Source organism: Haemaphysalis longicornis, unplaced genomic scaffold (assembly GCF_048455015.1).
Source record: "Haemaphysalis longicornis isolate Haplotype H1 unplaced genomic scaffold, Haemaphysalis longicornis Haplotype H1 scaffold_2, whole genome shotgun sequence".
Lineage (NCBI taxonomy): Eukaryota > Metazoa > Arthropoda > Arachnida > Ixodida > Ixodidae > Haemaphysalis > Haemaphysalis longicornis.
The window spans coordinates 225,010,029-225,034,154 of NW_027526295.1; the positions used below are offsets into that span (position 1 = coordinate 225,010,029).

At 49.3% G+C, this 24,126-nt stretch overlaps 1 protein-coding gene across 1 annotated transcript; it reads right to left on the minus strand.

Annotated features, from left to right (window-relative positions):
- Window positions 1–7,190: 7,190 nt before the first annotated feature.
- Window positions 7,191–23,998, minus strand: LOC144168527 (membrane metallo-endopeptidase-like 1). The gene is made up of 5 exons (XM_077697492.1): window positions 22,989–23,998; window positions 20,866–21,082; window positions 17,373–17,570; window positions 14,205–14,606; window positions 7,191–7,388 (listed from the first exon to the last, which is right to left on the minus strand). Exons 1-5 carry the CDS (start codon window positions 23,996–23,998, stop codon window positions 7,191–7,193), a joined length of 2,025 nt encoding a protein of 674 aa, XP_077553618.1.
- Between the last annotated feature and the right edge of the window lie 128 nt (window positions 23,999–24,126).

Consider the following 24,126-nt stretch of genomic DNA (forward strand, 5'->3'; position numbering starts at 1 on the left):
GCCGCACCCCGGTTCCGGGGCCGGGGCACGGTAGCCTCGGGATCTAGGCCCGACACACGCCTATAGGACTGTAGACGTAGTGTAAGACGGGGGAGCACCGCGCCCTGCGTGGCCGGATTTGCTCCCTCCCATGCCGGACGCTTTGAATAAAGTCTTTTCTCTCTCTCTCTCTACTCGCCTCGTCCTGACCATGGCACGGCCAGCGCAACCTCAATAAACGTGGGCTCGGCCCCACCGTCTCATCGGCCGCCTACACAGTCGGTGACCCGGACAAGCGGCTTGGCCATGGCTTCGCAACGCTGATTCCCCAGCCACAACGCGGACGACGGCACGCGAAGAACGTTCCCCGCCCTCCCAGACCTTCCCTTGCTGATACCGTTTGATTCCATCACAAACCACGCTGCATGGTTCGTCATCCTGGAGAGCCGTTTTTATGTAAATGACATCTGGTCCCCGGAAATCAGGTACCTCGTGATATTACAGGAGCTACCTGCTGATCTCATTGACCAGATCCAGCGGCCGACCCCAGGCCCCAGTGCGTATGACGAACCCTCACTAGGTGATGGGTCTGCGATCATGGGCGCGTATCTAGAGCTCCCAATCTCGGCGGTATTCCGGAATTCTACACCCCTCGCTGCGACATATTGTTTGTTCAGCTCAAGAGCCAATTTATCATCAACAGCGTAGGGAGCCAACCACTGCGCTACCACCTCGCAGCGACACGGCTACCTGACGGCTCCTCGCGCAGCTCCGGCTCCCACCACCTGGCCCACAGACCTACGACGACTTGAAGAAGGCTGTTCTTAAACACTATGGCGTCTCAGACAGCATATTTCAATACTACAGCGATGGATGTGATGACACGCCCACCTCCGTCACGCCTATGCCGATGCCATCCCCTACACCACCACACCTTCCAACGCCAACTGTGCATACAACTTCGCCGCAGTGTTCAGTCTCACCTTGCCAGGAAACGCCAGCGCCGGCTACGGCTTGCAGCACTACAGAATCTACCTTTCGCTAAGTGGAATCTGCGCAACACCATGTCGCAGCGCCACACGTTCTTGTGTCGGCTTCACCGACCCCAGCAAGTGTCGACTGTTTTGCCGCTCGTGGCTGCGAAACTTCTCTGCACGGCACAAGTGAGAGCGATCTTCATGAGCGCTGTACTCCCGGTGTACGACAGCCGTCTTTCTCGCCTCAGGTGGAACGGCCTCCAGCAGCCAACGACAGATCGAGGACTCCGGGAGTCGAAGCTACCTTCGAAGCACATTAGCTTGCTATTGACAATCTTCACACCCTGGCTACGATGGTCATACCGGAGCAAACATTGCGGGACGCCCCTCTCAATAACCGTCGCCGAAAGAAGTATCCCACGACCCCGTGCAATCAAGAGATGCGTCAAAAGCTGGACCCCAGACGCCGACCGACTCTGCTCCAGGACAGTGTTAGGTAGACACAGTGACCGGAGCTCAGCCGTCTGTCTACAAATTAAACAGACGAAACCAGATTGCAGGATGGAGATCCGACGTCATTGGAATTGAAGTGCAGTTCATCATTGCAAGGCTCCGCTATGCCGCCTCCCACCGCGGTTTCGAAAGCAGCCCAGATAGCGACGAAGCCGCAGAGCCCACTCCGGGGCACAGTCAAGCCCACACTGCGGTCGTGATTCTGCTGCACCACGCTTCAACTTGTCGCTGTCCTTCGAGTTACGCCTGCCGTTCACTCCACCATCAATTGCATCAGCCGCTTCGCACGCCGCAACGCGTCCGCGGCCGCACTCCTAGCCTCGACCTCCAGAGGTTGCCCCTTACCCGGACGCTACCTCGCCGACGACCAGGACCATGCCCTTTACTCAACCCCTGCCACTAGACCATTGACTGCCCAGGGACTCTCTCTGGCTACGGACAAACATTACATATGCCTGTGAACTTCGCTAAGTGCCTCTCCTACACCCCCCCCCCCCGGCTTTAACGTACAGTACTGCACAAAACAACACTCAGCTCAGTTTTCTCTATATCAGGCTCCGCGCTAGCTGGGGAGCCCTGTAGAGCCACCATCATCATCATCTTCAGCGCCGCCATCATCAGCAGCAGATTGGCCAGCTGGCACGGAAGACACTAAGGACCCGGCACCCGGTCTGGAGCGGCACCCCGGTTCTACTCGCCTCGTCCTGACCATGGCACGGCCAGCGCAACCTCAATAAACGTGGGCTCGGCCACACCGTCTCATCGGCCGCCCACAATGCCACGGGAGTAGGACAGGTGCACACCAGCCTCGTAAAACCCCAATTCTAGGGAAGCTGAGTTGTGTTCCTGTGTGCTTGCTGATGTAATTCACACACTAAGACGAACAAAGGAAAGAGAAAAAATTGAAGCAAACACGTTATAGCAGCGCAGAAGCCGGTCGAAGTAATCCGGGCCAAAAGACAAAGAAGCTTGGAGAAAGGCGCAAGTACAATGTATCAGGCTTTCGCCTTAAAAGCGCGTAAGCAGGCTTGAGTGCCCAGAGAAAATTTCGTATCGAAAAGAAGAGGCTTTGGAAAACGTAATACGAGCAACAACTGTTTCAAATGTGGCGCGCTTCATCGCCCGCCTTCTTTTTGTTTTCAGTCAGCCACAGTCACGTTATATCATTGTACGCCACGGACGGCAGAAACTGCTTCTTAGGACGAAACACGATTTGCGACGCAAGTGCCCGAAGAAACGGAGCCACTCACTGCATATAGAGACATTCTCGAGTGGTACCGCATCAATCGCCGAACTTTCCCACCACCACACCCTAACCTAACTAGACAAGAAGCAGTGATTTATAGACAATTACAGACTTGTTCATTAATGACTCCAGTGGTAGCCAAACACATCTGCCCAGAGGTGTGTATGTTAGTGATATGTGTACACTATGCAACAGAGAGAGAGCCACCATGGCCCATATCCTATGGGATTGTGAAAATCACCCGCAAGAAGCCAGAAACACTACAATTCCGCCAAGATTCATGGACGCCATGAAGAATGGAAACTACGAAGACCAACTCCAGGCTGTCCAGCTGGCAATGGCTGGCCTCGAACGCCAACGGCCTGCAAGCGCCGCCTCCACGGAGATTGTGTGAGCAGGCCTGGCAGGGGCTCAGCTATTGCGACGTACTAGCCGCGTCTTCACAGCAGGCTCTAATAAAGGTTGTTTCTCTCTCTCTCTCTCTTTCCAGCAAAATGCTCTTATGAACGCCTGGAATAAAAGATAACTGAACTTTGTAGTGATACACAGATTAATAAATTAAAAGTGCCGATTACCAGATTATCAGATTTATAAACTTAATAATTTAGAAAAATTAGATAAGGTAGTTGGATTTTCTTGCCCCCAGCGGCCACTGGTGCAGAAGTGGAGCAAGAGAACGTACTGAAAGTCGAGCCACGCCCTAGCCGCTCATACTTGTAGCGCACTGCCCTGGACCGATGACGTCATCTCAATAATCAGCAAACAGCATGAATCGCATTTTCATAAAGTTTTAACCCTGCCCCTAAATATTATCATGAGTTTATTAATATCGCCACAGCTCCGCCTTGCCCGAGTTTTGCTCAAACTCGGGCCGCCTAGAATAGCACCCCTGATCTAAACTTCAACATTGCGGCTATGGCGAATAGTCTAGCTCCACTCTGCTACGTGATGAGGCGTGGAGTTTCGCTTAGGTGGGGCCCTTAGTGTCTTGCAGCTTCTAAGCTGTCTGTATGTATTACTGCCTTCGATGTTTTTGGATACGTCAATGTCATCACTGTCTTCGTTCCAAGGAGGATGGCTTGTAATTCGAGCTCGATTGTAGAGATCGCCTCGGTCCTGGTGAAGCGCTCAATGCATACCCTGCGTGACAGTGGTGCCCATTGCAATTAACCGTCGGCCTTGCCTCATGGCGCCACCCACGAAGATGGTTTGATCTTCAGTGTGCAGCGGGGTGGCCGCATGCGCTTTGGTGGTCCTCTGATGAACGTGGGTTTTTTTTTACCTTTGTCGGAAGGGCCTTGTGGGCTGTAGCGATCGTGTCTTCCCTCGGAGGTATTGTCACCTCGAAATGAGCGGTTCTGGATGTTCTGTCGTCGGGCTGAAGACGACGGTGGCCTTGTGCGGTGAAAAGGTGTCTTGGGCTGTCGTTACGAGCTCTGTGTGCAATTATGTCATTTAAGCGAGGAAGTTGGCTGCATCTGTAAAGTTCTTCCGTCTTCATGTGCTGTGAGTGTCTCGTGTGCAGTAAGCAGCGTCCGCGGAAAGTGTACATGTATGACAGAGGTAATTATGACGCAATAACCAACGAACTTGACTCTTTCTTTCCGACATTCTTAGATCAAAGTTGTCACTCTAATATGAACGATTTGTGGGCGCTTTTTAAAAAAAAGCTACTTTATTTTAGTCATATGAACATACCGTCTAGAGTGTTGTCGGAGAAACAGCGCTCTGGAAAACCTTCGATGAATGCTAAGCTCCGTTCCTCAATAAAAGCAAAATCACGGGTATTCAAAAAGTACCATAAATCAGGTCATCCTGCCCTCTACACTAAACTAAACTCGATGAATAAAAAACTTAAGAATGAACTACGGCAAGCGAAGGTCTAGCTGATAAAATCAAAACAAATCCGAAAGAAGTTTGGCGATATATAAAGAGCAGTAAAAAATGACGGCAATGCAATACCAGTCATAATAAATGATGATAAATTGGTTAAACATGACGTAGGTAAAGCTGAATACTTTAGTAAGTACTTTCATTCTGTATTTAGCACACACCAACTGAGTGTAGTTCCTGAATATTTCATACACTTGCCCAACATGGACGAAATTGTTATAACTGAACCAGGTGTACGTGCACCTGAATTTATCGACGATATCACACTTGGTATAAACAACAGCCCACAGATAGATGCAGTATTTCTGGACCTAAAGAAGGCGTTTGATGTGGTGTCGAATAACCTACTTTTAATTAAATTATCTAGGCTAGGAATTCCTGAGCGTTTACTCCGCTGAATCAAAGGCTACCTACATATGCGTGAACAACGTGTCGTCGTCAATGGCGCGTCGTCTTCCCCTGTTTTAGTTTTGTCCGGTGTACCACAAGGGTCTGTGCTCGGACCATTGCTATTTCTAATCTTTATAAATGACATGCCAGCTGATCTTAAATCTACTATTAGACTGTACGCAGATGACTGTGTGCTATATCTTCCAGTTAAGTGCATAAATGACGCGAAAATTTTGCAGACTCACCTGGACGCTGTAACTAGTTGATGTGATAAATGGAAAATGTCATTAAATATAAAGAAGTGCCACCATGTAAAATTTACAAATAAGATAAATAAGTTAGTAACTTCATACCGCATAAATGAAACCGCCTTGCAAATGCGCGATGAAGTTAGATATCTGAGTGTCACATGTTCTTCGACTATGAATTGTTCTGCGCACGTGGACGCAGTTGCTGCGAAAGCGTCCCGGGTGTTGTATTTTTTTTCAGAGGAACTTTAAGCACGCCCCTACAGGTTTGAAGGAAACGTTGTACGTTACGAACATTAGGCCTGTGCTAAAATACGCTTGCCAATCATGGGATCCATTTACTAATAATAATATTGGTAAGTTAGAGCGCGTCCAAAAACGAGCAGCACGCTTTGTCACAGCAAATTACGATTTCCCTGTCAGAAGCTCGAGTATTGTTGACGGACTTCGATGGAAAACTTTGGCAGCACGTAGGAAAGTATTGAGATTAAAATTATTGTTTAACATTCTAAGCGATAAGACAGGAATTAACAAAAACATTTATATAAAAGAACCTCATTACATCACTACTAGATGAGATAACCCAAGAAAAATTAGACCGTATCAGTGCCGCATTGATGTCTTTAAATACTCATTTTTTCCTAAAACAATTGAAGATTGGAATGCTCTACCCAGTGAAGTAGCTGCCGCATCTGATTTTCACACTTCCATCGATGATTTCGTGATGTAACATGTAACAGTTGTGTATTATGCTCCGGATTGTATTTCTAAGTGATGTTGCCCTTTTCTGTGATAGCTTTATCATCAAGATTGTAACCCCCCTACAATAATGCCATGTCGGCGCTGTAGGTATATCTAATAAATAAATTAATAAAAATTACACGAAGGGCTTGCAGGTATAGGCTATCTGAGCATGAAGCTGTGTCAGCTGGAAATTTAGGCCACCGTAGCATGCTCTGGAATTCATTACGTTTTCTACAAAGACACGCGCAATAACTTCTGTCGGTCTACCGAATTTGTTGGGTATTTTTTTATAAGCTGGAGAGGTTTCTCCCACGTCGGCGTCAACCGCTTAAGTCGCACATCCGCGCCACTTTTGGAGCTGATCGGAACACCGATTATCCTTATCCAACCGGCAGCAGGTTGCTTAAGGAGACCCCTTGCAACGTCAGTGCTACATTGGCACGGTCCGTTGAGGACCCGCCTACTGTTAAAAAATGCATTTTTGCTGGGGACACTTGAATTGCAGCATGAGCTCATTCCATAAGCAGTAGCGCATTTTTCAGACCCTCGCAAGTTCTGTACTTTCGTAATCATCCGCTTCGGTCCAGATCGTGATGCCATCTGCGTAAAAAGTAAAGCGGATCGTCGACTCTTCCTCCAAGGCTGTGGCTATACTGCAGGCACACCTCGTGGGAAGGACTTAAAAATGTGGTCTATCTTTCCTTTCTTTCGCCATCCTTTTCCCTCTTCGACCAATCCTTGTGAAATGAATTCATTCATTCAATCATTCATTTATTCATTCATTTTATAGATCAGAAGTGTAAGCAAGTAACGTTCAGTCTGTACGAGAAGACGCAGCGAAAACGACAACGCAGATATGTGCATATTTTCTTACGCATAAATAAACATCAAAATATTCCCTAAGCCGTGACGTTACTGTGCGTTTCTTTGCCTTACTGTGTAACGTTACAAAATGCAACACTAACAAGCCCACCAGCACACTGCACTAAACTTCTTCAGGCAGTGTTATAAACGAAACCGACCCGGCATATGCCTTCACCACAACTAGCTGTTAATCACGCCGCAGAAGATAAGTTTTTCTTGATTTTTTTTTTGTGCGGGCATGCCCGTATGAATGTGTAGGAAATCATAAATGAGCGCCGTAATATGGGCGGAATATATCTTGTTACATCTTTATAGTACTAGGAGCCACGGAGCGAATTAGCGGGATGGCGTCCAGAACGGACATGTGGTCTCGGGGTGCATTGGCTCTCCAAGCTGGCACTTGAAGGCCCCCGCGAAGGCTTTGTCGTTAGAGAGTGGCCCGTTCACGCGTTCCCACAACGGAATCTGGCTTTCCGAGCGCTGCTTGTGATCCGGGGCTTCACACAGAGTGCGCGCGTACAGCATGTAGAATACCTGCAGGATAGAATAGAGCACTTCAAGCTGCTTCTTTCCTCAACACACGGCCGACGGACACAACGCCACATATAAATCAACAGTCACACTGGTGATGTAAGCCGAGAAAATAGGCTTGGCTTCTTACGCCAGACGTAGACAATGGAATGACGATTCACACGCATGCATAAAATCATGTGCAGAATCTTGTCCAGTTGTGTGCTTTGCCTGCAGGCAATACTTTGTAATATATTGGCGTTTTCAATGTTGATGCATCATAATCTTGTGCCCTAGTCTGAACAATCGTAGCCCGCGAGCTCTGATGCCTACCGGGCATACAACACGACCCTTATATTTATTTTTTTTACAGTTTAACTTTCTGCTTTCAGGCCCTCTATATGAAATCGCAGCCATCAGGATTGGCTGCTATCATCTCGCCGGAGAACGCAGACTGCCAGTCCCCACCAAGGCGCCCAAGAAACCCTCTGACGGTTTTTTGGGCGGACGGCGGAAAGCCCTTATTTCCAGCTTAGCGATATGCTTTGGAAGCGTGAGCTATTAGGCTAAAGGTAGCTGAACCACGGTGTCGAACCGGAACCGAACCGAACCGAGGACCGGAATTTATACGTTATATTTGCCGGAACTGAGCCCGAACCGTTATGTCTCGAGTCTGCTGAACCCGAACCGGAACTGAACCGAAAAATGAAATAACGGTTACCGGTTCACAACAAAACGGTTCGACTGTCCGTTGTTGGTAAAGTGCGGTCAATGTCGTTCGGGGATTTTACCTTCAACCCGCCTTCAACTTTGCAATCTCTCGCGCACTGTCCCCTTCGTATTAATACAAACGCTATGAACGCTCTCTTTGTGGTCGCAACATTGAGAAAAGGTTGTGCACCAATATTGCAATGCTATGTTGCTGCTGGTCGCGCAATCAGGATGCGAGGATGGCAAAAAAAAAAAAAATTACGCCCACCTCCCCTCGCGGGAACCCTGGTGTGATGCAACGCATCTCGGGGGGTTCCATTGGCGTTTCCGTCGTGTTGATTACGCTTATAGCCGGTATTCATTGAAAAGTTTAGCTGTCAATTTCTTCATTTGGCAACACTGAAATGGCCACGGACATGGCCGAAGCGCCACAAACATGGCGCGCCTTATGCCACTGCGGCCGCACTCCGAAGAAGGAAAATAACACCGGCTTGCGTCGTCTGCTCCGTTTCAACCCGTTATTCAACGGTGGTGCCAACAGAGTTGTTATTTATCGCACTTACATTTGAGTCGAGGCATTAATTTGCGTTCGGCGGGCTCGAGGTTGGAATGTCCAACCCATATCATGCGCTTAGCACGGGCACGGACAAGTACCGCCATCTCGCGGAGCCCGACGTAACCAGTGACGGCGCATTCACATGGTTGCCTGAATGCGCGCCTCGCTATTGAATACCGGCCATACCGTCGCATCAAGCAATCGTCGAGTACTGCGAGAGAGTGCAAGCGTAGCACGGACGACCGTCGACTGAGACCGCCGGAGCGCGGCATGCCGCTTTACATTCACAGCGCCCGAAGGAGAGGAGAGCGCGGAGAGAGAGAGAGTACTGCACATGCGCAGCGCGCGCAATGCCCAGCGTACAGCACCGCCCACCGGCGCCTAGCAAGGGAGTGAGTGCGCGCTGCGCCAACCCGCAGCTGTTTGGGAGAGAGTGTTCGCTATCGGAGAGAGGAGAGGAGGAGAGGCGCAGCTGTGCAGACAACGCCGGACACATGGAGGAAAAAAAAGTTAGGAGACGGCATGACGTCACGCAGCTAGCCTTCGCAAGCCCAGGTCCGTTGAAGCCGCTCCCTCCGCCGTTTCCCTTTCTCAAGCCGCCGCAGTCGGCCCTCCAAGGTCGGGTGGGCCGGCGGCGGCGGCGGTCTCCGACTCCGGGGCATCTCTCGTGTTTCGTTGGCGGTAGCTGTTCCCCGTCCTTCCTGCATTTGTATGCTCGGCGATCTCATGCCCGTGTGCGGGCAGGAGTGCCGCGTACGTGCGGAAGACAAAAGCCGTGGGAAAAAAAACCAACATATAGCAGGCTTCGCGACAACGGGCCGCAGAGCAGTTTCGAGCAGACGAAATTGAAGAGCGCGGCGGCCCATACAGAGGCGGTGCGGTGGGGTCACGTGGTGCAGTGACGCCTGGGCCGACTTCAATTTTACTTTTTATGTATAGGCTTCACGTTTCTCCGGCGGCGCCGTCTCCTAACTTTTTCTTCCTCCATGGCCGGACAGACGCAGGAAGGACAGAGGGGCGAGCATGAGATGCGTTGCATCTAAAATGGCGCACATCCGGTGCAGTTGCCCTTCCCTCTCTGGGACTGTGCAGGTGCAACGAGGCCGCGAGATTGCGGCACTTGAGCTTCGGTCAAGGCTCGAAGCTTACTGCTTACTTCTAGCACCTCAAAAGTCCTGAAATATCGGATGGTTTGAACGTAATGATAATAACGTGAACAACAGCTCGACGGATGGGAGACAGGAAGGAAGAGATGCACACTTGCGCTGGCTATAGCAACCGTTTGTTTTCTCAGCGCCTCGCCTTTATACAAACGATGCGAACCCCATGCAACAAGAGGGGATCAAATGAAGGCGAAAGGGGGCGCGGAAATAAGTTTCTGAAACACAACACGGAGGCACAGACTGGGCCCGCCCATGCCAATACAACCAATACTTCAACAAGACATTTCGTCGTCAGTAAAGACCTTATTTGCCAGTCGTCGGCGAAAAGAATACGATAAAAATAAACTATCCTGAGCAGGAATATCCAAATCTTTTTGCGGAAGTGCGCATGTAGACGGACTAAGTATGACTAAGTTCCGCTACACAACTTCAGCAGTGATGTAATGGGTAAATAAAAAAAGCATTGTTGGCCGTGTATTCGCTCCTTGTTAGCATTCAAACGGTGCAACGAAATGGAGGTCATCAATAAATTTCGCAGTCATGCCTCTCGGTGGTAGCTTCATGTATTCAGTAGGATGACACAAGGTCTGGGTGAAAATGTGGCTTGTAGGTTTTCCTTACGGTCTGGCTTCAGTTATTATACTTGATTTTTCACCACTTTTGTGAAAAAGGGCAGTAAAAAATTGAACTTGATTTTACTTGTGAGTTGAACTTCCAAACTATTTTTCGCAGTGCGATAATAATTTCGGGTATTTTAACCGGTTCGCGAACCGGTTCGGCGCCGGCTTTATTCGAATAGGAACTGAACTGAGACGAAATGAATTCACTCGAACCCGAACCGAAACCGAACCGGAATTTTTTTGAGTTCGATCACACTGATTTTAACATAAAATGGCCTATGTAGTGCAGCCTACCCATAAAGGGCCAGATTCCTTGTGCCAAAAATACTCCCGTCGTGTTAGTTGTACACATGACCAACTTTATAGATAGCTAACTGCACATCGCAGCCCGCGGCAATGGCTGCCAGCGTGCCAAAACATTTGCCGTGTAGGGACGGCATGCTTCGTCAGGTGGGGCTGATTTTAATCCCCAAGCTCTCCAGCTTTACTTCGCTCGCAATGGGGCCTATGACTGCTCGCCTAAAAATTAGCCGTAGTACCAGTAAATGCCGTTTCTAGCAACGCCTGCCTGTGACACCGGCCAGCAACGAGAATTTATGGTTGAATCTAGAACCATTTCTTAGCTACGTGAACGTCAATGTACACAAGTAAACCACACTACTACCATTAGCGCCTCCTCGACTGTAGCATTCAATATTTTCGAGCATTTTCGTTCATTTAAACATGCGGAAACTTCGCCGACTTTCGCTTTACGTCGGCGAGCTTTCTTTGAAGTTCGTCTATGCACGTGCAAAAGTTAACAGGTGAGGCTCAAATTCGTGTAAACACCCAAACAGGCCCATTCTGTGCCATCCTTGCATGAAAACATGTTTTTCCAGCGAAGGGGGCACTAATCTAAGGGTCACGGGTTCGATTTCCGGCCGCGGCGGCCGCGTTTCTGACGGAGGCGAAACGCAAAAACGCCCGCGCGTTCGAGATTTTGGCGCACGTTAAAGATCCCCAGGTGGTAAAAATTAACCCGGAGCCCTCCACTACGGCGCGCCTCATCGCCTGCGTTGCGTCGTCGCGTTAAATCCCACAATCAATCAATTAACTAATCCCCGCAAACCTTTTCAGCGGCTGCGGTGTTTTTACCATAATTGGACCTCCACGCTTGTAGGAGCTACGTGGGGGTGGCTTACAAGCCCAACAAATGGCAAAGTTGAGTATGGCAGCCGTCGCCGGTCAATGCTTGCTGTGAGAACCAGTTGCCTTCGGGATATCTTTTTAGCCACTGCCCCCGTACCCAAGAGATTGGAACCTGGTGAAAACAAACTGTGTTTACCGTCCGCCTGTCGGGCTCGCTCAGCTGTACGCCGCAAATAGCATCGCGTACGATATGTTCATTAAAAGTACAATGCAAAAATATTGCAATATCTTGCACCATATTATTTCGTGAACGCGTTTCTTCCGTCTAGTTTTGTCGCCGAGCCTTCTGTTTAAGTCGACTACAACCTACTATCTCGGCATCATATTCAATGCAGCTACTTTTTCCAGAACCGCTATTCATGCTGCAGCTATACTGCCTCCCGTACGCTGAAGGCCAACCAAGACTGCACGATAAATTCGTGACGCACGGCGTTTTTTTTTTTTTTTTTTTTTTGTAGGGGCGAAGTACCTTAAAGGGGCACTGACACAAAATTTTGAAAGCGAGATAACTTCGGAGATAGATTGGTGTGAACACACATACATCATCTGCAATATATAAGCGGCGAATACAGCCTAGAACATATATAAAATCAATTTTAAAGTGTGCGAAACGCAACGGAGCAGCCAGCAGAGGACCACGCGCAATCGACATCCCGCGGATATTTTGTAAATAAACAACATCCAAACACGTCACGAGTTTGTGTTTGCAGCTTCCGCACTGCCGGCGTTTTTCGCCGGCTCGCCCGGCTCGCCGCTCCAATCGGAGGACCGGAGAACGGAGCTTCTGCTCTCGAGAACGAACGACCCGATCGTTGGCGGCGGAGGCGCCGTGATTTGTGATTTCGTCAGCTCATCGAGCAGCTGGCCGCGACCAAAGTTCTAGAGCGATTCCAGGCACTGTGTTTCTTTACGTTTTATTTAAATTGGGCGTGAAAACGCGTCGGAGATACGAAAAGCCCACTGAGCGAGCCGCACGGTCGCTGGGCAGGCGGCGGCCAAGGCCGCGAAGTGGCTCAGGCCGGCGCAGGTAGCTCGAGTGATAGCTTGTTACCGCCGCACGAAATTGTACCCAAGTCCCAACCATGGCAACTTATATGAGAAAGGAGTTAATGATGCGATGGCAGGTCGCATTTAAAATTGTCATCTGCACCGCTTACGAGCGCGGCAATCGAATATCCGCCGCAGTGCTAAGCCGAACACATCTGTAGGCGGACCTGTAGGCAGACCGGCCGGCTGCTCCCAGCGCGCGTCTTGCCACCCACTGTCTCGAGCGTCGCGCGTCGGTCTTTAGCCACGGTAGCATTTGCACTCGCAGCACCTGCGTCCCGTCAACGGTCGCTTTTTAATTAAGCGGCTCACGAGATCAGTACGTGGGGGCATTCGCAGAAACTGCCGGCGATGTGGATTCGACAGTGCTACGGCAGCTCTGCTCTGTGATATCCCTCCGACGCTCACGTCGTCAGCTTTGTTCACAAGAAATACATCGTTTCGCGGCACCCGCTGAAACCGAAACTTCGACTGGCCGCATTGAAAATGCATTTAATTAAACAACCGTCGCACGCTGAAGCAAATGAGGTTTCTACAGGTGATAAGAGGTGACTAGCTACTTATCGCAACAAAAAAAAATAAACAAGATGCCAAATTTTTGTGCCAGTGCCCCTTTAAGACCTCGCTTTGCCCGAGGCTTGGCGTCCGTGTACACAGTGTTGCGGATGCGTGAGGAGCATTGGATTGGATTGGATTGGATTGGATTGGAATCGTATATACTGTACACACGCGTTGTCACTCATGTACATATGCGAGCGGGCAATGCCACGGGTGATTTACGGTAAGAACGATCCCCAGTGCTTCGCCCACTCGTCATGATTCACTTCGTGGAGATGCGTGAATTTGTTTTTGTTATACTTGTGTGCTATGCGTCGTAAGCCAATGGGAATTGACCTCGCGCCGACTGTTTGTTTTCCTTTTCTTTTGATGCACTATACGAAATAGTCCGTGCAAAGTGCTTCTTCCTGATGATTTATTTTTTGTTCCACGCTATAGAACGAAACGCGCTGCACATTATTTCTGTTTTACTCTATCCGATCGTATGCGCGTTATCAAACGAGTGGAATGCCATGAAACGCGTTAGCAAAGAGTAGCAGCTGCGGACAGGTTTTGTGAGGACGACAACCGAGTGTGTACGTGCTCGGCGGACACGCGACGGGTGCGTGCTTTCGCCAGACTATCCACGTAACACCTTCGCGTTCAAAAACTCTAGTTTCAGAACACCGCCCATCTTCCAGAAGGTGTGAACTTCCCGCAGTGAGACTCGGCAAATTAGGCTGAGTCCAATGGAAGGAGAGAAAGACGAAATATCAACGCTGGCAAGCCCAGCAAACGCGTATACAGCGAAGAAAATGGTGATTAAATGCAGCATCAGCCGGTGTAGTGACGTCGGAAAGAAATAAAGAAAATAAGCTATAACGAATTTGGCACGTGGAATCAGTGCCCGTGGGCAGGTCGCTATCTACAAAGCCGGTCGTGGTTGTACATATTTCGCTCGTACCAAAGAAGCGCGATTGACGACAAAGCAGGCACAGAATGGCAAGCCGGTGGTCACCTGGTCCCACTGGGGCGGCTTCTTGTCGGCTTCCTCAGTGGGCTCGACTCCTGCAGCCTTGTCGACTCGTAAGCGTGCCACGAACGAGTCGTAGACGGCCCTGGCGGGCCCAAGAGCGCCGTTGTCGGCCACCGCAAGCATATCTTGCGCGATGTCCCGAGGGCGTCCAACGGTGGTGGCACGGGCGTGCTGCTCGTGCAGGCAGCCGCGCAGCGCGTCCAGTCCGGTTCGCGCCGCGGGCGACCAGTACGCGTCTTGGCGCCGGCGCTCGGACAGCGTGGGCAAGAGATCCCGCAGCAGACAGCGCGCCAAGTGCGGTCCCATCTGCGCCGCCTGCAGCGCGGGCCACAGCGGCTTCTGCGGGTCGCGCACGTCCAGCACCGACAGCCGCACGAACAGAATCTGTGGAGAAAGGGGGAAGGGTATAAGCGCTGAAGGAATTAAAGACGAGCATTTTTCTTTGGTTCGGTAAGAGTGAAAATTGCGGTCAGTCCAGTCACCTGCCTACGTAGATTGCAAATAAAATTTAATTCGAATCGAAGCCTACACAATGCGCTTTCCCTACACGTCATATCGCCCTCCCGCCGGCTCTTTGTACAACTTGGTATGAGAGAGCCACCTAACCCCAGTCCTACCACTGAAACCCACCCTTCTAACGGGCGGGGAATGGCTCCCTCGACTAGCACCAACTCTGTTACCCAGCAAGACCGGACGAAATGGACCCGGAGAGGCAACCTATACCACGGCATCCCGACGACACCCAGGTGGTTCCCCACCGGGTGGCTACTATATCGTCAGCACTGAACGCTCGCTCAATAAAATTGGCCGCGCAATGTCGACAAAAGACGATAGTCTTTGTTGACATTTTCTAAGGAAATGCATCCCTTCGCTTTCCCGCTCACCTCTCCAAGCCGGGTGCCTCGATGCCAGCGCTGCCGTACGGCGATGGCGCGCGTGAACCGGGGCACCCTACTTCAAAGTTTATCGAATCGCGTTGCCTCAGTCCATGTAGTCAGTCCACGTGCGTTCCAAGCAGAACGTGGAACCTATCTAGGGCCCTATTCTCGACTGCACAAATTGCCGGCAATTCGCCCCGGTTGCCCACAATTTGCCAGAAGTCTTTTCTGAATGGCTTTCAATTTTGGTCACGTGCTACCGGTTGGCAAAGTGTCGTGTGCTGTCGTCATTTTGACGTTTTATGACGTTGACGGGCACGAGTTCTAAAGTTTGCCTTATTTCTCTTTACTGAAAGCGCAAAATTGGCCGGCAATGAAAAACCAGACAAAAAGCACTAGACATGACAACGTAGGCCTGTCTTTGCTATTCTACAACAATATTGCTTGTAATACACGCCCTCTCTGTGATTGGCTGAGAAGGAATGACATAATTTAAACAGTTGGCGGGAACGATTATGTACTGCATTGGCAACTTCAGCCTTCGTAAAAGTGACGTAATGCTACCTAACAGCTTGAAAATGGTGGCTGTTTTTGTCGCAAAATACAAGCAAAATAGTGCAAAAAAATTGCCCCAGCTTTCGGCATGGCGAAATGTCCGCCAATTTGCAGCAGGCACACTTTCGCATGCCCGCAGTTTAAAGCATGTTTTCTACCGAAACAAATTATAGTTTCAACTGCTTCCAAGTCAGCGATCATGGAGCATACAAATAACGTGCAGTATTTTGCTTTTATGGTTGGCAATAAATAAAAATTATTTGTTTGGTGTAACTGCAACATAAGAGGGCAGTACATGCCTCTCCATGACAAAGAGAACCCAATGCATGGCATTTGTCCATACTCGTCCTAGTAAGCTGTTGGGTCACATGATCGAACTCAAGAGAAAAATAACGAAGAAAAGTGACTCATTTGTTCATTACAGCGCTGATTGAAGTCGAGCTTGACGAATGAGAGAATCGGCGACATCAGTGCGCTCCGCGGTTATCAGGCGTAGCGCTTCGCTGCTCTTATGTGTCATAGAAGCGATGGTAGCGGCCGTCTTTTTGTGTGATCACGCCATAAACTTGTAACATAGCAGCAGACGATGGCATGGCGGCGGTGGCGGCCAGGCATGTAATAACGCAACAAAGCTTGCATTGAAGCAGATAGCCCAGCTATGTTACTAAAAGCGATTGAAAGATATAAATAGATACGGTAAAAAATTGTGTGATGTTCTTTAGCTCGACATCCGCCTTTCGCTCGCCTTTGGATCAACGTTACTCGATCGCCTTGTGGTGTTGACGCGAAATTTGACCTCCAGAAATGTGTTTTTCTTCTCAGCCTCAGCTACCGTCTTAATTTTTATAGCACATGCGAAGTGTTTTTATATCTTTCTTGCACAATATTTGATACCTTGGTAGCGATCTTTATGAGTGACTCGTCAAATTACACTGCATGTCGTCATAGCTATAGGTGCAGCATGTCACTGATTACTTACGTCGTGCTTACGCAAAAAAACATGGCCGAATTTCCTTCAATTTGTGTAGTCGAGAATATGGCCCCTAGTGGAACCTTTCGTATCTGTTGCCGCTTGATTTCTTAAAATGCCGCCACAAGCTATAGTGGCGCGGGCGACAGCAGTCAACAGTGTGATTTTTTTTTCTGCAGTGAATGTAGTATTTCATTTCACAAAAAATCAAGCATCTATGAATTTGTTTATAAAGGAACACTGTAAATATCACTTTTGTATTAATTTTCTGTCTCATATTTGCGTAATGTCTTGTTCTTGTTCAACAATGTTGACAAGTATGCACATATAAACCGGACTTGGACGTTTAGATTTGGCTGTGAGTATATAAGACTATTGTACAGACTTCCTTCCCTTTGGCGGGGTGGCTGAATCGAGTCACAGGCAGACAGACAGACAGACAGACAGACAGACAGACAGACAGACAGACAGACAGACCAAAATTTCTGGGTTTAAGTAGTCCCCCCCAAAAAAACTATCGTCTTAAAAAGTTTAGTCAACCGATTGGTCTGCTGCAGCCCGCCTATCCGTCTGCCTCTCTGTCTGTCTGCGTCTCTGTCTGTGCGCGCGCAATTTTCCTTTTTTCAGAATAATAAAACATGCCCCAAGGCTTCCCAGCGGAGGAATTCGTCGTCGGTTAAGTTAGGTTCTGTTAAAGGTTCGGTTCGGTTTTGACCACAGTTATCGGAGGGCTTCCTCCGGGCGCACCTCGTTGTTGGCGTCGTAGGCGCAGTGCTGGTCGGCCATGTCGTAGACCTCGGGGGCAGAGCCCTGGAGCACAAGGTTCCGGAAGCGCACTTCCCGCAAGCGCTGGTAAGTGGCCAGTGCGCGCGACGGATGCGCTGCCGGGTAGTGCGCTAGCGTGCTCTCGTTGCTGCCTTCGTAGCGGTCGAAGAAGAAGCGCACCTGCAGTGCAAAAATCATACTCCGCTTGTAAAACGGGAAAATACAACGAAGAAATATGCCCTTCAGTTCCAAGTTGTTGTTTTCTCTGCCAATCGTAATTCTAACGTGCACGTAATCATCGTGTGATAAGCGTCTTTGTCCCAATGCAGGCTTAAGCTTTGCTTTAACTGGGTGATTTTATTTCCGGGGGTGCGGAGTAACCTAAAGAAAAGCTAGTTAGAATAGAATAAAGTGGCAAAACGTAGGAAACAAAACCCTAAAAATAGTTCACATTTAAAAACAAAAACTGGTATGCAGTGGGCGGGCTGTTTTATTTGTTTTTTCCTACAGTGACTTCAAAATCGATCATCACGGTGCCGCTAACGTCCAAGCTGCGTTACGTAGGCCCATATAGCTACGAACAATGCGTGAGCGTGTCGTAAAATCCGTCAGCATCACTTCTCGCGGATGTATACGCCGACGAGATTTTGTGCTTTCTAGTGATATTTATTTACCTTTTTTTCTCTTTACGCCTCTTGCTTCTCTTTCTCAGTTGCCATGACTAAGAGCTTTATTCAACTGACTTTGTTAAAGGCCTATTTCCAGTGTTAACGTTAGTAAATTTCAACGTTCAGCCTAACAGCAACGCTAACTTAGGCAACGCTAAAGTACCCGTGCACGACGTCAGGCCAGCACCCGTGACGTTGGAGTGCTGCAGACTTCGTTTCAGCGTCTTGGGCTGCCCCACCAGCGCCTCGAAGACGTGCTCTTCCCGACGGGCCCTGACGGCACCCGCCATGACCTGTTCCGGCACCTCTCTACCTGGAGGCCGCCGGACTCACCAAGCGCCTTTAGACGGCAGACTGCTGTCCGCGCCATTGCTGCTGCTGCTTCGCTTAGCTTAGCGTAGAGGCCCCACTCTTTCCTTTTCTAGCTTGCCTATCTCTTTTACCACCCTCTTTCTCCTCTCTAATCTTTCATCCCCTCCTCTTGTCCCCCCCCCCCTTGCACTGGTATGTATGCAAGTGAGCCCCCAGTTGGGCTCAATAATAACCCCAGTGCACTTCCTTTCCTTTTCACCCGAATCACTTAGTAGTAGTAGTAGTGTACCTCACCTTGGGCCATAGAGTATACGTGCATCCCCTCTCTGCTTCGCCGGCCGCTCCCCGGTTATATTTCCAGCTTGGGAGAGCTCTATTGAGCATGCGGCTAATAAATCCGGAAGTTCGGTAGGCAGAAGAAAAAAACCGGTGAGTACACATTGGTATTCTAGCGGTACTTTCGGGCTGGAATATTCATGTGTAGGTGTTATTTGATGACAGACAGAGTCAGTGATCTCTCCCCTAGCGGAAAATTGCGCACATGGCAGCGTATCATTATACAACCGGGCTTGTGTGGTTCACGCAGGGAGATTGGATACGTGGCCGCCACTTGCTTTGTAGAATGGAGTAATATGAGGAACAAGGTATGGCATTCTGAATTTCAATTATAAAATGCTAGTGCGGCTTACATGCACACCGCAATGAACATTAAAGGACAACCTGCTGTATCACAACCTCCGAATATGAGCAATGTATGCGACTCAAAAACAGCTGTATTTTGTTGTATGGTAGAACATGAAAACGAGAGAATGACTTATAATATATGAGCTTTTAACGTTGCAGAAAGAGGTCACTTGGCCGCTTTTCGAATGGGGGGTTATTGTACAACGCGATTTCTACCCTTGCCGTCCAAGTGCCAACCAAGTGTCAACTGCGTGAGGGCAACAACTGACAGAGTAAAGAGCTGCAGATCATATAAGACAAAGAACGACTGCACGCGATCTTTGTTGTGACATTTGCTTACCGCCACAGCCACCTGCATTCTGCAATAATATGCACCCGTGCTTTACTAATGCAGTACCTGCCTACGCTGTTGTAAGGTGGGATGAACAGGCGCAACAATATTGAGGCAGTGGTTGAGGATCATTCTCATGTTTTGATGCACTCAATGTACTACAGTACATGCCGAGTGATGCTACCCTAGAGCTTTAGACAGTTCCGAGAGCTCCGAACAGTCTAAAGCACCAGGAAAGCATCACTCGGCATACGATGATTTGTTGCCTGTTGCACCATTTTCAACACAATGAAAAGCGGGCAAATGGTTACTGATTGTTCTGGTACCAGGTAACACTAAGGTAGTCCGCCGGAAATAGTATCAGCCCCTCCTAACACTACGAAGACTTTATACAATACGTCCCACCCCGCCTTCTATTGCCCCACCCCCCTCTGATACCCGAAAGATACGTCCATGGCACGTGGGCTTACGGATACTCTAACTTGGCTAAACTTGTATAAATACGCAAGGTGTACCAGACTGAAAGTAATGTTCATCTTTTACTTCGATTTATACTCGCCGTTGTTTATTGTTCTTACCTTTACGCATCGCATTTCTTTACACTCATATCGAGAAGCCACACAAATACGGTGGTTTTTAAAAATAACAAAAATACAACAAAGAAAACCACATTTTTCTGCAGGTAAAAAAGCGAACACTAGGAAAACCAAAATCGATGCACCAAAGGTATGAGACAGGCACATAAGCTCCAATTCTAATGCAAGTGCAGGAAATACGACCAGAGAAGGTAGTGCGGTTCTGTCGCTATTACACCATTTGTTTGAACCAGACGAGCTACACATGTGCTCATACGCGCGCCGGCTTCACTGGTTGCATTTCCCTGCTACAGGTGGAATCGGCAGTCCTTAATCTAGCACACTGCACGCACACTTAGCATCGCACACCAAAGCGTACGAACAAAGGTTCCTATCGATATTGGAAGAAGACAAAATTTAGTTCCATTCTGCTCCGTGAAAGTTGATTACCAGCATAGATGTTGGTGGGATATTGGCCGGCGGCCGACTCCCGATCAAACCGCCGGGGAAGCGTTACGTGGAATTGTGAGTGGCCTTCACTGTGCAACAATCGATGTGGGAAAGCCAGCTTACAAAAAAAACAACCATTCACAAAACTTCTTAAAGTCGGCTTCACAACTGAACATAAATGCATTGCGGGGAAGAAATTTTCCCCGGGGGACCAAATGCCATCTTATATCAGAATGTGAAGCTCCGGAGCTTAAAAGTTTGCCGAAGAGAGACGGCGTGCCGCAGTGAGGAAGGAGTGGCTGTTCTCATCTTGTGGACGCAAAAAAAGTGGGGTTTCGCCGTTAACAGCTTCGCTGTAAAATGCAAGCGTGTATGTTTTTCTCCTGTCCATTTCTTCTCATTTAAGACGTCACTGCCTTAGCGTCACATCACCTGTTCATGGTAGTGGCGTATACCTTGATGTTTCGGAGCCTTGACTGGGCGCTCTTGAGAGTGCTCGTATCCATCCAGCGAAGCTCGGCGAGCTTTGCGCCCAGTGTGCGCTTCAGCTCCGCCGCCACGGATCGCACCAGGTCGAAGTCGACCTCGTTTCGAAGTGCCGCGTAGCGCACGTACTCGGCAGCGTCGCCAGAAAGCGCGTCCTCGAGGACCGCGCGCGCACACAGGGACTCCCTGGAAGTTAAGCAACACGAACAAAGCGATAAGTACTACTGCGATAGCTACACCTCAGTTGTGATTTATACAAATGATACAACAACCACTGTCAGCAATCCGATCTGAATGGTCACCGCCATAGCGTGATGATCCTCTTAAGTGTAGCTGAGGGCGGTGTTCACACCAGAATACTTGCGCTGCTAAGGCTGCATACAAAAAACACGAACGGAGACCAGACAACGTGGCACACACAGGAAGGTGCAGAGTATCAGCTTTTTATCCTTCGGAATACCTCCTGCGGCTGCGCACAAGAGAAATGTTAAGCAGAGAAAAGAGGAGAGGACAGGACACCAGACAGGGGCGGACCAATACGAGCCTGTTGGGGGAAGGACGAACATAACCTTAAGGAATGGCCACGACTACGGGTACAGAGCCTACTCCAAGATAAAATAATCACTTCCCTCCGTCTAAAAACGACGATAGTTAAAACTGGAAACTTTCTTGCGTACGAAAACCAAATACCGAAGTGCCAAAGTCAAAGCCGCTGTAGTCAAAGTCCAAGCGTCAACGATCAAAGGGAAAACTGACTGAGAGTAGAAGTCCAAACTCAGACGACAGCCATCAAATCCGTCACGAGAAAGCTGAGCTTCCCTCCCCCAATCGCCGACCATGTCGGGATGATGCAATTGGACAGGGGCGTGCTTCGTAAATCGAGGGACCCAGGTTCGATTACGACCACGGAAGATGTTTTCTTGTGTCACCATCATCATGTCCCCTCCCATTGAGTTAAGGTAGCTTACCTGCAGGGAGTTTTAGGTAACAACATCGCCAACAGTGAGACCAAGAACGTTCGGTTCGTTATGAAAAAGCATTTGGAGAAGACATAAGCGCACGGAGTATTGTGTTTCGGAGACTTAGCCGAACACTTTCGTCCTCCCCTCCAAAAGGACAAAGACGGGAGAAATATGGAAAGAAGAAAAAGTGCACAGGCAAAACAACGCCCAGCAAAGCCATTCAAAATACTGTGGAATAGGTTCGGCGTACTCTATCTTACCTTTAGATTGTTATAAACTTTTTGTTTCGGTTCCATGGCATTGCAAACTGGATCATCGTCGTGGGGATAGCAGCTGTCCAAGTCGCGTAAATTTGAACTTATCATACCTAATCATTGAATATTAGGCCGAGTAATCAACTCGTCCTCAACCCGAAAATTTTGCGGGTGCCCACATCTTCCCCTCCCCCCCCCCCCCCCCCGCTTTTTCTTACGGCATGGGACTATGGGTGATGACGCCTACACACCGGATATTCCTTTGTGCACCGGGTGCCGATAGCGGTTCAGTTTGATAAGTCTGCATTGCGCAAGACCAATCATATACCAATTCTGTAATAGGATTTGTCGCGGAATCAACAACACTTAGAGAAATCACAATTAAAACGCGCCCTACACTGAAGCTACTACTCTCCATTTCTAACGAGAAATAAGTATACCAATCTTTTAGCCTCATACGCATCCCATTGCGCAAGCATAGCTTTTCTGGCGGCACGTCACTCACTTTAGACGGTTTCGTCGAATAGCGCAATAACTACTACAAAGAACCCAATCAAACAACCTTGACTATATTTGACACGTACATCTGCTTACCGCTGCAGAAAACACAGTTTTACTTGTGCCTTTAAACAGAAATAAAATAAAGGAAGCATTTAGGCAAGTTTGGGGGGTCATTACTAACACATTTGGCCATTTTAAAGGTGTTCATTTATTATTTTATACGAATGTTTAAATGCTCCGCTCGTTTGCCTCGAATATCGGTATACGCCATTCAACGAATCTTTAACATGGTGCCTACAGGCAAAAAATTCAAAACACCAAAAAGGTTAACGGTCGCCGGGGCCGTGCATACAGTAAACGTCTAGTGATTCTCACCTGTTCGAGGCGCCGGCGTTGAGGTCTGCCTTAACCGCTGCTTCTGTGAAAAGGTCGACCTGGCGTACAAGCTTGTAGCCGAGAAGGTTCAGCACCGTTTGAGGGCTGCTCTCAGACACAAGCTTTACCGTAGCCGCGACAAGGCCAACAGCATCAACGCGAACAGCATCAACAGCATCAAGACCCACGTTAGGTCTCAACCCTTTCATCGCAGATTCCAAGAAGATTTCTGGAAGCACGTCAGTGCCCTGCTGCTCGTGATCTTCCAGAGCAGACGCCTGGTGCTCCCGCAAGCCGGCAAGCCGGTGGCTGAGATCGGTTACGTCTCCAGCCAAAGCGCGGAGCCGAGAGACGTTGCGCCGCCCTGCTTCCATCATGGCTACTAACACGTCTTCAACTTCGACGGAACCGCTAGGATCGCCACGGGTCAGCCACAATGTGCCGTCTCTCAGCGCGATGATTTTTATGAAGGGTGCGAGGGCCATGAGCCACTGCAACTTTCCTGCGGCTTTCCACACGTCTGGCAGCGCGGCGGGGTCATAGTGTCCGGCTCCGAATGGCCAGCCACCAAGGTCTGCAAGCTTCAGCAGCGCCCGAAGCGGCCCCTTGCCCTGTCGGTTCAACGTGGCCAGATCGACGCAGTCCTTCCACAGCCGTCTAGAGATTGCGGCCACAGGCAAGTCTTTGTCGGGACTGCCGATTCCCTTGAAAAATGCGACTACTTTATGTTCGGTCTCTTGCGCCTGTTGCAGGTCTGCCGCGCTACTGGATCGTTTGAGAGAGCACACGTGCCCATAGAAGTTCTGACAAGGATGCACGCCCTCCTTTAGAGACCGAACAAGCCTAGCTACACGCTCACTGCACAATGGCCGTCGGCACGAGTTGCTTTCTTCGGATAGAGCCGCTTCGTTCTTCACCCACGGCCCTGACATCCAAGATGGCTGCTGCTCACCGTCGACCTCACCGTCGTTAACCGTCGCGTCCCATGACTCCGCACGGTTCGAGTACATGCTGATACCTGTCGCTATTCCGGCTAGCGCGCACACCAGCAGGATCACGTACAGCGCGATTTGACCACCCGTATTGTTAAAAAACCTCCAAGGCAAAGTCGTTTCTTCTCTTGGCATTATTCGGTCGG

Excerpts from the sequence above, each read along its gene's own strand:
- LOC144168527 (XM_077697492.1), bottom strand. The coding sequence starts at position 23,998 with ATGTACTCGAACCGTGCGGAGTCATGGGACGCGACGGTTAACGACGGT. Across the intron at positions 21,083-22,988 it reads AACGCCGGCGCCTCGAACAG|GGAGTCCCTGTGTGCGCGCG; the intron begins GTGAGAATCACT and ends CTTAACTTCCAG. Across the intron at positions 17,571-20,865 it reads CAAGGCTCCGAAACATCAAG|GTGCGCTTCTTCTTCGACCG; the intron begins GTATACGCCACT and ends TTTGCACTGCAG.